A 13,118-nucleotide genomic window follows, 5' to 3' on the forward strand; every position below is an offset into this window, starting at 1 on the left:
AAGAATGCAAGAATATTTTATAGAAAAACACTTGTTTTACAAAAATATTTAAGTCTGAGATACAAAATGGATACAACTACAATAAATATAACACAAGAACATTTAGAACATTTTAATAGAAAAAAAACTTGTATTAAAAATATTGAAATTGTAACAAAATAGATACAACTAAACAGTCAGATAAATAGATAAAGTTATAACAAGAACACAAGATTATTTTAATAGGAAAAAACAATTAATGCAAAAAATATATTATTAGAAAAATAGATACAACTAGACAAACAGATAAATAAATAAAATACACAAAAATAGAACAAACAAAATGACGATAGAATAAATTAAATGAACGTCCGTGCAAAGTAGTTTTCCCACAATATTATCATTAATATCACACAACAACATTATAAACTATATACAAAACAATTTGAACTATTAGGCGAACAGATAAAACTTGAATAAATAAAAGGCAAATGCTGTTTAGCCTACTTCTTGTCCTTGAGCAAAAGCTTTTTCATCTGAAACACAGTACAGAAAAAGAACAACACACACACACACACACACACACACACACACACTTACCATTATGAATGATGTTTTTATATTTCATTTTCACCTGTTGCCAGGTGCGTTTGGCACTGCTGTTGCCTCTGAAATGTTCACAGGACATACACCAACTTAGTCAAAGGGACTGAACAGTCAGTCATCCTAATTCATGTGACTCTGTGCACATATCAGCTTAAGTAGGCTACTCCATGAATTTACCATACCAAATTTTATTCAGGATTTTTCGGACATTAAACAAACTATATATGACTGGGGCCACGTCGAAGGACCATTTTCTGTGACTTGTGATTGATCATGAAGCTTTCTCTCATCCTATACTTCTGTTCTGGAACATGTACAAGGGAGAATGTACTTGCGCATTTACCCGATCGGCAATTCGTTGCCAACATGCTTGCCGCTCCTTATTGGCAGCCGCTGTGTTAGATTTTGCTCTTAATGTTGTTTTGAGCTCCTCGTAGCTTTGCATTATGACAGCGCATTCTTCCTCCGTGAAGTACGGCGACCGTGCCATTGTGAACAGTGGTGATTTGCGCTGATAACCTCCCCTTTCACGTGAACGCGCATTAACCCTGATTAGGTTAACACAGGTTCAACAAATCAACTTCATAACTGGCGTCGTAGTACCGTTTAACCCCAAACAAGATAACCAGGTTTTGTCAACCCCGGTTTAGCGGGGGAACCCTGGGTTACTTCTGGGTAGGTTAACCTCCGTTCGTAGTACAGGGCCTTGGTGTATTTATTTATTTATTTATTTATTTATTTGGTAGCATATTTTGGGCGCTTGACCTTAATTTGTGCGCCTTTTTAATTTGGATGCCTACAACGTTATCCGTTGCAGGTTTCATGTAACTGAAAGGCGTGCTTACTTTGTGAAGTATTGAGTTGCATTGCTGACACATTATCGAGCCTTATTTCCTTGTTTGGGTTCCTGATCCCTGATTTCCTGTTTCTCGTCCTTGATTCCTGCAAAGTCTATGATAACCTGTTTGTGCCTTGCTCAGCCTGTTGCCTGTTTTGCTGTTTTACGATTTTGCCTGCCGTTCTGGATTGTTTACCCTCTTCACTCGTATTAATAAACACACCTTCTGCACTTACAGCTGTCTTCCAACCATCTCTGACAGAATACTTCACACTCCCTGACAAAGAGAAGCACATTCACCTGTTCATACGTCATGTTCAGGAACAAACTAATGTTAATAGCACTAAAACAGCCACCGTCAAATGGTGCGGTTGGAGTCTCGTTCTCGGACTCGACTTGCATCAGTAGTGGACTCGACTTGGATCAATCGTGGACTCAACCTGAATATTTTTTTTTTAATGACTCTGACTCGGACTTGAGATTGGGCTCGGACTTGAGGTTTAGTGACTCGGCTACAACACTGGTGTGTGCAACTGCATGTGGCCACATAGAGAAAAAGTGCTGCACTCAGCATCTTTAATTCAAAGCGCTCCTCCATATTTTTATTTTTTTTTGTGGCTGCTCCAAATGCTTCTCGCTGAAAATTTTCAGAAAGGCGCTGGTGTCATCCCTGTCACTCCTTTTCAGGAAACCAGTGATACTGTTGTTCCTTTTCAGTCACATGGCGATCAGGGGGATGACGTTATCAAAATAATGTTTTCATCAGGGCTGTGAAAAATCCGTGGAATTCCGTGAATTTGGTCGCCAAAAATATAATTTTAGTAAATCATCTAATTTTGCAATAAATTGGGTGTAGGGGTTGTTGTCTACCGACCGCTAGTAGTCTCGTACAGCGAGTGTCACCGAGCCGGCGAGTCTGGGAAAGAGCCTACCGCAAATTGTTCTTTCTGTAACGACATTAATTTTTTTGGTATCTTTTTTTTTTTTCTTTTGCGACAATGACAGACCAGTTTACGGCATTTGTGCCATGCTTACAAACCATGGCGCGAATCTTGTGTTCTTTTCGTTTTACCATTGTGCTCTTTAAACACGCTTTCGATATCAACGGTTTTGAAAAGGAGAATTTCGCGGTATGTCCACGTCATGGAGGGACATCGTTCAGAGGGAGGACGGTGAGACCGACGATGTCAAAAACATTGACAAGGAAAACGGCATCAAAAATCCATGGAATTGGCGATGGCTGGAGTTTAAAGCCAGTAGTGAATCTCTCCATGAGCACATACGGAAGATAAAAGAACCAGGGAACGCTTACTGCATCTTGTGCCATCAGGATGTGAAGTACGGTTCTGGTGGAAGAACACGTTTGGTTGACCATGTTAAAGGAAAAAAACATGCGGAATTGGTGAAATTGAAGCTGTTGAACTATAGATTACCAGATAGACCATCTTGTTCACATTTATTATTTATGTAGTTTTAACTTATGTTATTGTTCATAATGTTCATTGTTATCATGAATCTGTAATGAAAGAGAGACCAAAAGAGCAAAGAAAAGCCATATAGAAAGTCAGAAAGAAAAGAGTAGGCTTTCTAAGCTGAAGAAACTGCTAACAACGAAAAGGAAATAAATATAAATATTGATTTGTAAATAGTTGTATATAGTTTTTGACTAGAATCTGTCTAACATGAACAAGAGACATTTTGGTATTGAATCAGTTCAAAAACAAGAACATTAGTGACTATTATTTAATAGTCAGTCTAGAATTTCCCCTCTGGAAAAGACATTATGGGACCCAATGAATTGATACAAATCGACACAAGAATATGAGTGAATTTACAATATGAGGTATGTTATTGATATATTTTCATTCTTCAAGTGAACCCTTATCAGTTAAAAGGTAAATCAGTTCAAATTGTATTATTTCAACATAATAATAACAGTTCAGATTAAATGGCATGGTTGAGAAAATATTTGCTTTCAGGAGATGCTTCAAATCTATCAATATACACAAAATCTGTTCAGCTTCTGGGGCCCTGCGGCCCCCAGGCCCCCTGCTAAAATTGTTTCCTCAGATTTTGTCATTTCTATTTCACAGTCCTGTTTCATAGAAATTAAACCCATGCACAGTGTTGTTGAAGCTCCCCAATGCCCTCCCAGCATTTTTCTGCCAGAAGAAAAAAAAACATCCTTGAGAATTCCCACTGACTTGTTCATACCTGCCACAACTGTAGAAGTTTCTAGTCAGAATCTATGTGCTTGCTGTGGCATTTAATCGTCTTACAGGGTTCGTACGGTCATGGAAAACCTGGAAAAGTTATGGAATGTGATTTATGTCGTTTTCCAGGACTGGAATACTCCTGGAAACACGAGCACCCTGGAAAAGTTATGGAATTTATCCGCCTTCCTTTGTGAACAGACAATGTGATTTTAAAATTGGTTATTGTATATTGTAAACAACTTATAATAAGAAAATCGTGCGTGTTGATTTGATTAACCGGCCAGTGCGGAGATCATGACTGATCCGCTTTTTCCCCCTCTCCGGCCACTGTTCATATCACATGTGACGTGCGTTGCCTAGATGCAATGTAAACTTCCCTCAGTCTTTAGATCAGATCGCGTGGCTTGTACTATGCCAAGAGACAAAGTACACAATGCCAGGGAAACGTACATTTAATAATGTCTGGCTTCATGCCGAAAAATACAAATCGTGGTTGGAGAGGGTAGAGGACCCTGGAAGAGCCAAATGTGTCTTGTGCAGTAAAATATTCGACATGGCTAACATGGGAGAAGCAGCTCTTACTAGCCATGCCAAAGGCGCTAAGCACCAAGCTGTAGTCGCTGCCCGCCAAGCAAACTCAATCGCCAGGTTTTTTTTTCAACCTCACACGACAACACCCACATCCACGCCGACATCTACCTGCATTACTGTCACGTCGTCTTTGAGACAAGGGACGCTTTCAAGTGCTGTGACTAGAAATGACTCGCTTACTGCGGAGATATTCTGGGCGCTAAAGGTAACCAAAGCTCACTACTCCTTCAAGTCGTGTGAGGATACAGCCCAGTTGTTCCAGGCCATGTTTCCCGATAGTCAGATAGCCACAAGTGTGCATATCTCTGCACATTTGGACTATCTTCATAACAAGGTAAAGAAGAGAATGAGAATGCGAGATTGTGAAAGCAGCCATAACATTTATATCCTGTTTATTCCGAACATGCATATTTGATGTTTGAGCATGTTGATCGAATAACAACGCAAACAATGGACTCCAGTCTTCAGCGCAGACAAAATAAGTGAGAAGGAATGAGGTGAATGCAGCACCAAATAAGAGAAGCAGGAAGAATGTAACTCAAGAAAACCCTTATTAATCCATTAAATGTCTAGGTTCACATTCGTGAACCCCTACTGCAACACACCTTTCCTATTAGTTTCACTGTAGTTACTGAATAAATAAACTTAAATGGTTATAATGTGGAAAATTCCTTTTAATTTTGGTTGCATCGTTGCTTCTATTAAACATTTTTACTTTGTACTAACTATGGTTTACATAATATTTGGCATATATATACAGTTGTGGTCAGAAGTTTACATACAGTGACATGAATGTCCTCTTGGATATGAATGTCATGGCAATATTTGGGCTTTCAGTAATTTCTTTGAACTGTTCTTTTTCTGTGGCAGAATGTACAGCATACATCTTTAATTAAAAAAAAAACAACACTAGAATTTGGTGTACAACTTTTAATTTTCTTTGGGTTTTCTGAAATCAACACAGGGTCAGAAGTATACATACAGCACACCTAATATTGACATTTTAGAGGTTATGCGTACTCATGGAAACTTGTGGCCAACTCATGGAAGAGTCATGGAAATTTGTTGGTTAAAATGTGTACGAACCCTGTTCTTGGCTAAAGAATGGTTCTCGTCTCTCTATGCAAAACAACCTGTAGCACAAGCTCATCGTTGTAACTTTTCCTTTTTAATAGCCACTATATTTTTAAACATTGTTGATACAATACATAGCACCAGATGCCAAAATAACTCTTGAGGACAGCAGTTCAGTACCTAAGGGAACATACAAGGAAAAAACAGAAATCTGGAGTGTGCATAGGTATTCACCCCCCCCAAAGTCAATCCTTTTACCTTTTGCTGCAGTTACAGCTGCAAGTCTCTTGGGGTATGTCTCTATTAGCTTAGCACATCTAGCCACTGGGATTTTTGCCCATTCCTCAAGGCAAAACTGCTCCAACTCCTTCAAGTTAGATGGGTTGCGTTGGTGTACAGCAATCTTCAACTTATGCCACAGATTCTCAATTGGATTGAGGTCTGGGCTTTGACGAGGCCATTCCAAGACATTTAAATGTTTCCCTTTAAACCACTCCAGTGTAGTTTTAGCAGTATGTTTAGGATCATTGTCCTGCTGGAATGTGAACCTTCGTCCCAGTCTCAAACCTCTGGCCGACTCAAACAGGTTTTCCTTCAGAACTGCCCTGTATTTAGTGCCATCCATCTTTCCTTCAGTCCTGACCAGCTTTCCTGTCCCTGCAGATGAAAAATATCCCCACAGCATGATGCTGCCACCACCATGCTTCTCTGTAGGAGTGGTGTTCTCAGGGTGTTGGGTTTGTGCCACACGTGGCATTTCCCATGATGGCCAAAAAGTTCAATTTTGGTCTCATCTGACCAGATAATCTTCTTCCATGTGTTTGGGGAGTGTTTTCAAACATGTTTTCTTTAAGCGATGACTTTTTTCTGGCCACTCTTCCATAAAGCCCCACTCTGTGGAGTATATGGCTTAAAGTGGTCCTATGCACAGACACTCTCATCCCTGCTGTGGATCTTTGCAGCTCCTTCAGTGTTCTCTTTGGTGACTTTGTTGCATCTCTGATTAATGCCCTCCTTGCCCGGTCTGTGAGTTTTGGTGGGCGGCCTTCTCTTGTCAGGTTTGTAGTGGTGCCATATTATTTCCATTTTGCTATAATGGATTTAATGGTGCTCCATGGGATATTCAAAGTTTGGGATATGTTTTATAACCCAACCCTGATCCATACTTCTCCACATCTTTGTCTCTGACCTGTTTGGAGGCTCCTTGGTTCTTATGTTGCTTGCTTAGTAGTGTTGCAGAGTCAGGGTCCTTCCAGAACAGGTTGATTTATACAGACATCATGTGACAGATCATGTGACACTTTGATTGCACACAGGTGGATCTTAATCAATTAATTATGTGACTTATGAAGTGAATTGGTTGGACCAGCTCTTATTTAGGGGTTTCATACGAAAGGGGGTGAATACTTATGCACACTCCAGATTTCTGTTTTTTCATCTTAATTACTGTTTGTGTCACAACAAAAAAAGCACAACGATTTCCCCCTTTAAAGTGGTAGGCATGCTGTGTAAATCAAATGGTGCTAAGCCCCCCAAAATCTAGTCTGGCTAACGCAACTTCAAAGCTCTGCGAGCATTGGTCTGGCAAATATATTAAGCCCAACCGTTTCCCAAAGCGCGTGGTTGACCCGCCTCCCTGAAATGCCTCAGTTTGCTACTGGTCGAAGCCAGAAAAGGCTGTGACGAAGCTTAAACCAATCACATCACTCTTTCCTCTGACGTATGTGACACGACGGAAACTGCTTGAGTAACAGGAAGAAGATAAATACCTCCAGGGCTGCTCTTTGCTCCGTTTTCAATGAGAACTTCCCGTTGAATGCTTTCAATACAGCATCTACCGCTGTGTCAAAGGCTTGCCGCTGCTCCATGTTCGTAATGTTTCTAGTGAATGAAGCGCTTCCGGCATAGATTCTGTAAACAATCTATGGCTTCCCGTCGCAGTTCTACTACGTCACTGCCTTGAACACGCCTCTACCCAGGGCCGTTGGCGATGCTCAAAGTTGATTGGCTCCCGATTTTTCGGGAGCTTGGAAGAGCTGGAGATAGCTTGCCTTCCCAGACTAAGTTCGCAACAGCCCCCCGTGTTGCGTCACACTTAGGATGGGCGGGCCCAGGCTACCCAAAATCCATTTTAATTCCAGTTTGTAATGCGGCAAAACAGGACCAACACCAAGTGGGATGAATACTTTTGCAAGACACTATAAATATTCTATATGATGTCCATGACTTGAAGTTTGCTCACTTCCATTAGTAAAGGCTACCTGTTTTATGTAAAGCTGTGCATAACCTATTATTTCACAATTGTTCCCAGAAGGTGAAGCGGATATGCTTAGGGAAGCGAAACCAGAAACCGCTGGGTAACTACAGTTGCTGTTGTATAAACAGCGACTCCCAGTATCGCGTCCCTAAATTATCATGATAATGTAGGAAGCTTTCCTACATGCAAACAGTAAAAACTTTAAAAACAAACAAAAAAGCTACCCACAAATGCTTACCTGTGCAGTCTTTGAATCGGGAAACATTTTTTTTTTTGCTAGTTGCGAAAAATGGTCTGCCACAGTCGGGGGGGGATGTTGTGTTCCACAAGAAATTGGCAGAACATAACTTCTGCAGCCGTCACAGAAGTCTGGGCAGTCTGAGCCAATGTACTTAAATGACCGAGAAAACCACGTGCAACTATAAAACCACATAAATCGAAAATAGTTCCGTTTCATTTGGCATGCGTGTTTTGAAAAAATAAATGGTGGATGCTAAGAAAATTCTCTGAGTAATGGAAAAAAATCTGTGATACAAAACGTAATTTTCCCGTGTGAAAATTAGTGTACGCCATATTGGCCAAAAACTTGCATTTTCCCGTACAAAATACGGGGAAACTGCATAACTTGACATGTATGCATTTGTAATTCTTCCTCACTTATGGTAGCAAAGTGAGTGATTGATTGATTGATTGGCTGCCATTTTCGAGAAATAGTCTGAATTTCTCAACCAACAAGTGTGCGCGATTTCCTATAATCGCCTCTGTATTTACACGAAAACAATTTAAATTAATGCGTGTTGTGGTCTTGGAAAACCCATCAGCTATCTGTGTGGCTGAAATCTGGAAAACAGTCAAAAATTGTTTTTCCTCTGGTGGTGTAGTGGTTAGCACTGTCGCCTCACAGCGAGAAGGTTCTGGGTTCAAGCCCAGCGGCCAATGGGGACCTTTCTGTGTGGAGTTTGCATGTTAGGTTAATTGGTGGCTCTAAACTGACCATAGGTGTGAAATGTGAGTGTGAATGGTTGTTTGTGTCTATGGTGACTTGTCCAGTGTGTACCCTGCCTCTCGCCCATAGTCAGCTGGGATAGGCTTCAGCTTGCCCAAGACCCTGCACAGGATAAGGCCATTATTAAAAAATGTTCCGTTTCTGGTCCACTGGCCGGGTGAGTGCCATTTGTGCCGTTGAAAATTTTTTTTTTTTAACGCCGGTTTTTCGACATTTTTTTCGGGTTTGTAAATCTAAAATCGAACTTGACGTTTCCGCATTCCCAGGGCTTTCCACTAAGGCTCATACTAGCCAGCCATGACAAATAAGTAGCCAGCTGGGGGGGGAGGAAACACAAAATAAACTCCTGTGCACGCAGTTCCCAGGATTAAATGTATTTTCCACAGACCATTTATTTATTCACTTTACTCAAATACAAAGTAAAATGGCAGTAAGTCTTCTTTCTTTTCTTGCGTATTGCATCATGAGGCATTCCTGGCTTGTAAATCTCTTATTTTCGGTGCATGACACATTCACGCAGCTGAGCATGCTATGAATTAACAACGACAACGGTCTGCAGTGGCGGCTACACAATTACACACTCAGCCAACATTTCTCCATTTGTGTATGAAAATACACTCCAACGACTCAGTTTGGTTTCATTTACAACCAACGGTGTCTTTTGATGCCAGCACATAATTGAACGAGAGAAGACTGGTTTACCGGAGACAAAATAAGCGTTGTCTCTGCTTCTGTTCCCTCCGACGGCCCCGACACACTACCGCCTCCGCCGAGTGCGTGCGCACACCGCATGTCGGGGCCGCGGATGAGTTACTCTCCCTTGATCAACGAAGTCGGCGGGGAATTTGTGGTTATTATCGGTACAAACAGCGCGAATCACAACTTTAAATGAGTGCGGTTCAGTTTGACATTATCGTCAGTCCGTTAGTTAAACATTTAATTTTATTAAAATCGAAAATTAATATTTAGAGCCTGTGGGCTACAAAAATAAGTCATTAAAGTAGCCAGCTGGACTTAATTGTGTAGTCGGCTGTACGGCCGGCAGCCGGGGCTTGTGGAAAGCCCTGCATTCCGTGCAGAATATAGAATTGAATCAGCTCTGCGCATGCGCCGTGCGGCACAAAAAAAATGGCAGCCACCATGAAGGAAGGAGATGCGGAGTTTTCAAACATTTGCTTAAGTGTGAAATCGCAAAATGGTATTCTAGCGAACAACAAAATAGTAAAGATTTCAGAAAAACAAATCATTCAGTGATCATTTTAATAGTGTAATTTCATCCGAACTAGGCCTAACGCTCGATTTAGAACTACAAAAAGTCCATGTGTCGGACATTTTAAGTACCTTTTGTTAAAGTTTTGCAAATGTTGCAGTCAGCATTTAAAATGCTAACTTAGTTTTTGTACAAGTTTCAGTTGATTAAACCATCATATTTTATTAAATGTCTGCTTTTGTAATAAAGTACTGAAAGAAAAAGCAAACACAGCATTTCGATTTCTTATCCATCCATATATTAAAAAAAAAAAAATCCCTCCCTCCCGACTGAGAATTTTTTTGCTCACCCGGTGGACAGGAAACGGATTTTTTTTAAGGATGGCCTAAGTGGTTATGAATAATGGATGAATGGATGTTTTCCTCCTGTAGCGTATTTCGGCACCTCAACCTTAAAAAACCGAACAGTGCACACCACTGTTTAGTGCTCCCTATAATACATTATACTGAACTGAGTGTATTAGTGCATTCTTTTGGAACTAAACTAACTGTATTACAGCAGTACACAGCTGCAGCAGACTGAAATTGCAAAACGCATGCAGTGTCAATCCACTTAATCAGGTGTTATTTTTTTAATTGGCAGCTACTGGGCCAATGGCCAGCCAGATCCAGACTCCCAAGGCTCCTGTGCACTGCTAAGAGGATGGAACCCTCACATAAACAGCTGGTATTCAAACCCCTGTGTGGTGCTGTCACATTACATCTGCCAGAGAGGTTGAAAGTGGAGAAGGATCAACCATAACCATCACGTACATCTGCTACATTTTGCCTTTCACATCATTATTACATCACTCTTTTTTTTCCTTTTACAAATGCAGAGCATAAACAGTAACAAACATAACATCAGTACACGAAACAATCCCTTTCTGTGATGCACAATCAAGTAGACATGCTGTGTATTTTTCATGATTGAAAACAAGATATGCTAATTGTATTCACTAAAAGTGACTTTGTGCTTCTATTAGTTGTAAATTGCAATGCTTTTAATTGCACTGATGCATAATTGCGTTGCACGAATCTCCTATAAAACCATGTCAATGAGTGTAAGTAGAAATGCCTTTACAGTGATTCAATTTAAAATTCTTGTTTTTTCACTTTGTAATACACTGTTTTTTCTAACCCACATGTTTTCTATTGTGGCTTTTTTTTTCAACATAAATCAGTAATCACTTAATAAAATAATGAAATGATTTTAAGTTGTACGGAATAAATCATTCTTTCAAACAGGTTTAATTTTAAAGCATCCATATCCTCTTTGTTCTATATCTCTAAACTGAGAAGGCTGTTGTGTATAATATGCCAGTAAAGCACTTCTTCATCCTGCATGCATTTCATGTCCGATGGGTCTTGAGCTGTGGTTGTTTCTCTCACTTCCTTCTTTTTTTTGGATGAGTCATCATATTTTGAGAACACTTAAACATAAGGCTAGGAAATATGTCTTTTAAAAAAATCTCGATACATTTAAGAGAAATGACTATACATGATACAAAACGAAAGTATAATGTTAAAGTAACAGTATTTATTTGTAACACACACAAAAAAACCCCAGCATCCTGTATATCTACTGTAAATCGTAAATATCTAACTACTAGTATTTAAATAATAATAATAAACATAAGACAATTGTGCATATTGATCTTGTTATGAAGTATGAAAGTATAGTCAATTGCTTCCAATGTAACCACAATTCTGTACTTAATTTTCTGTGGTATGTCACGGACTCAACAGACTGCGTGATGTTTTGAGGTGGCGAGATAAATTTGTCACGTGCTTTAGCTGCAGTGTTTCTACAGCATAATTTGCATAAGACTGTATTCTAAGCGTCCTCCTTCCAGGAACTGAACCATTTCTACACAGCTAAGATGCACATAGATGGTAACTTGTATACACGTATATTCAATAATTAAATAATATTGGCTGGCTTTTTTTCGTGGCATATCAGATATATTCCATTCTTCAACTCATTCAGTACCATGCTAGCTGAATGGAATATATCTGATGCACTACGAAAAAAAAGCCAGCCAATATTATTATTTATTATTATACATACACACTGTCTTCATATCAGCATTCTCAAAGGCCAAAGCTAGCTTACCTGTGAGTTGGCGCTGTTAGTACAGCAGTGAAGTCACCTTCCAGCCGGTGTAGCGTCCATCAGTAGTGTCAGTGAATGCTAATAAAGCGGTGCTATTGAGAGCAAATAGCACAGGCTAATGACCAAGAAACTAAAATTTCTGTCCCAGGACTCTTCTGCCACACTGCACGCTCGCTACAATATTTTTCACTCATACTGAAGTATTCATTTTCCTCTGTAATTTACTGAGTTATTTTAAAATCAACATCGACAACTCTACACACAACAGAGCGACCTGGCCGCCAAAATTCTTTCAAAATCTTCTGTTTTTAAAGAAGCAAACCAGGCAGCCGTGTTTGTGTACAAATTGTCACAATCGCTCACTAGTGCAGAAGTTCTACATCTCCGATGTGTCTCTCTTCCAGTTTTTTGATGTCTGTTGGTATGTTTTTCTCTTGTAAATATGCGTGGAGAATATCTAATGAAGTTTTGGTAGCCGTTCAGGTGTTCAATACGGCTTTCTCTTTCCCAGCGACCACAGAAATAGTTGGGCGCATGCACAGCAGAAAACTTTCTCATCGGATATTCGCATCGGCTCCGACGTGCGACACCGTATTGTCTTGACTGTGCAATATCGTAACAATATTGCACACTCATTCTCCATTGGGTAGAGTGGTGTAATACATGTAGGATAAGTGATATGTTAACAATATTGCATGATATCGAACCAAATGAATGAAACCCACTAGAAGGGAATAGAACACGTTTTTATTCCATGGAAAAAGTGTCCTGTATGTATAATAAATATCTTTTTTAAAATTTTTTTCACAGTCCAGTTTCCATCAAATCCTGCGCTCTGATGATAGGTAGATGTCTTCAATGTCCTCCACAGAAAAACGTCTCGGCAGGACAGGCGGGTTCCCCCGAACCCAGGCTTCTCGTCGAGAAACTGTCAATTTTGTTAGGAGACCAGTTTATCAATTCCATGATTTTTTAGTTTAGAGAGCAGTGCAGAGAGAGTCTCTCAAAAGAATAGACAGACGAGACGAGACAAAGAAGCACAAGCAGGGAAAAAAGGGAGAGGAGAGCAGAGGAATGCGACCGCCTTCTGTGAGAGCACCTCATAGGAGCATAGTGTGGGGGTTGCTTTTTTCTCCTCCCCTCTCCTCATGTTACTCTGTTTTTTCTTTTCATCCCTGTCTTCCTGT

General features: G+C 40.1%; 1 protein-coding gene across 1 annotated transcript in view; it reads left to right on the plus strand.

Annotated features, from left to right (window-relative positions):
* LOC132886681 (natural killer cells antigen CD94-like) overlaps positions 1–11,027 on the plus strand; it is a 33,838-nt gene extending 22,811 nt beyond the window's left edge. The window contains exon 6 of the mRNA XM_060921623.1: positions 10,420–11,027. Coding sequence (XP_060777606.1) covers positions 10,420–10,555 — 136 coding nt within the window. The 3' untranslated portion in view covers positions 10,556–11,027. The remainder of the gene's footprint in view (positions 1–10,419) is intronic.
* The last annotated feature ends 2,091 nt before the right edge of the window (positions 11,028–13,118 follow it).

This window comes from Neoarius graeffei, chromosome 5 (assembly GCF_027579695.1).
Source record: "Neoarius graeffei isolate fNeoGra1 chromosome 5, fNeoGra1.pri, whole genome shotgun sequence".
Classification (NCBI taxonomy): Eukaryota; Metazoa; Chordata; class Actinopteri; order Siluriformes; family Ariidae; genus Neoarius; species Neoarius graeffei.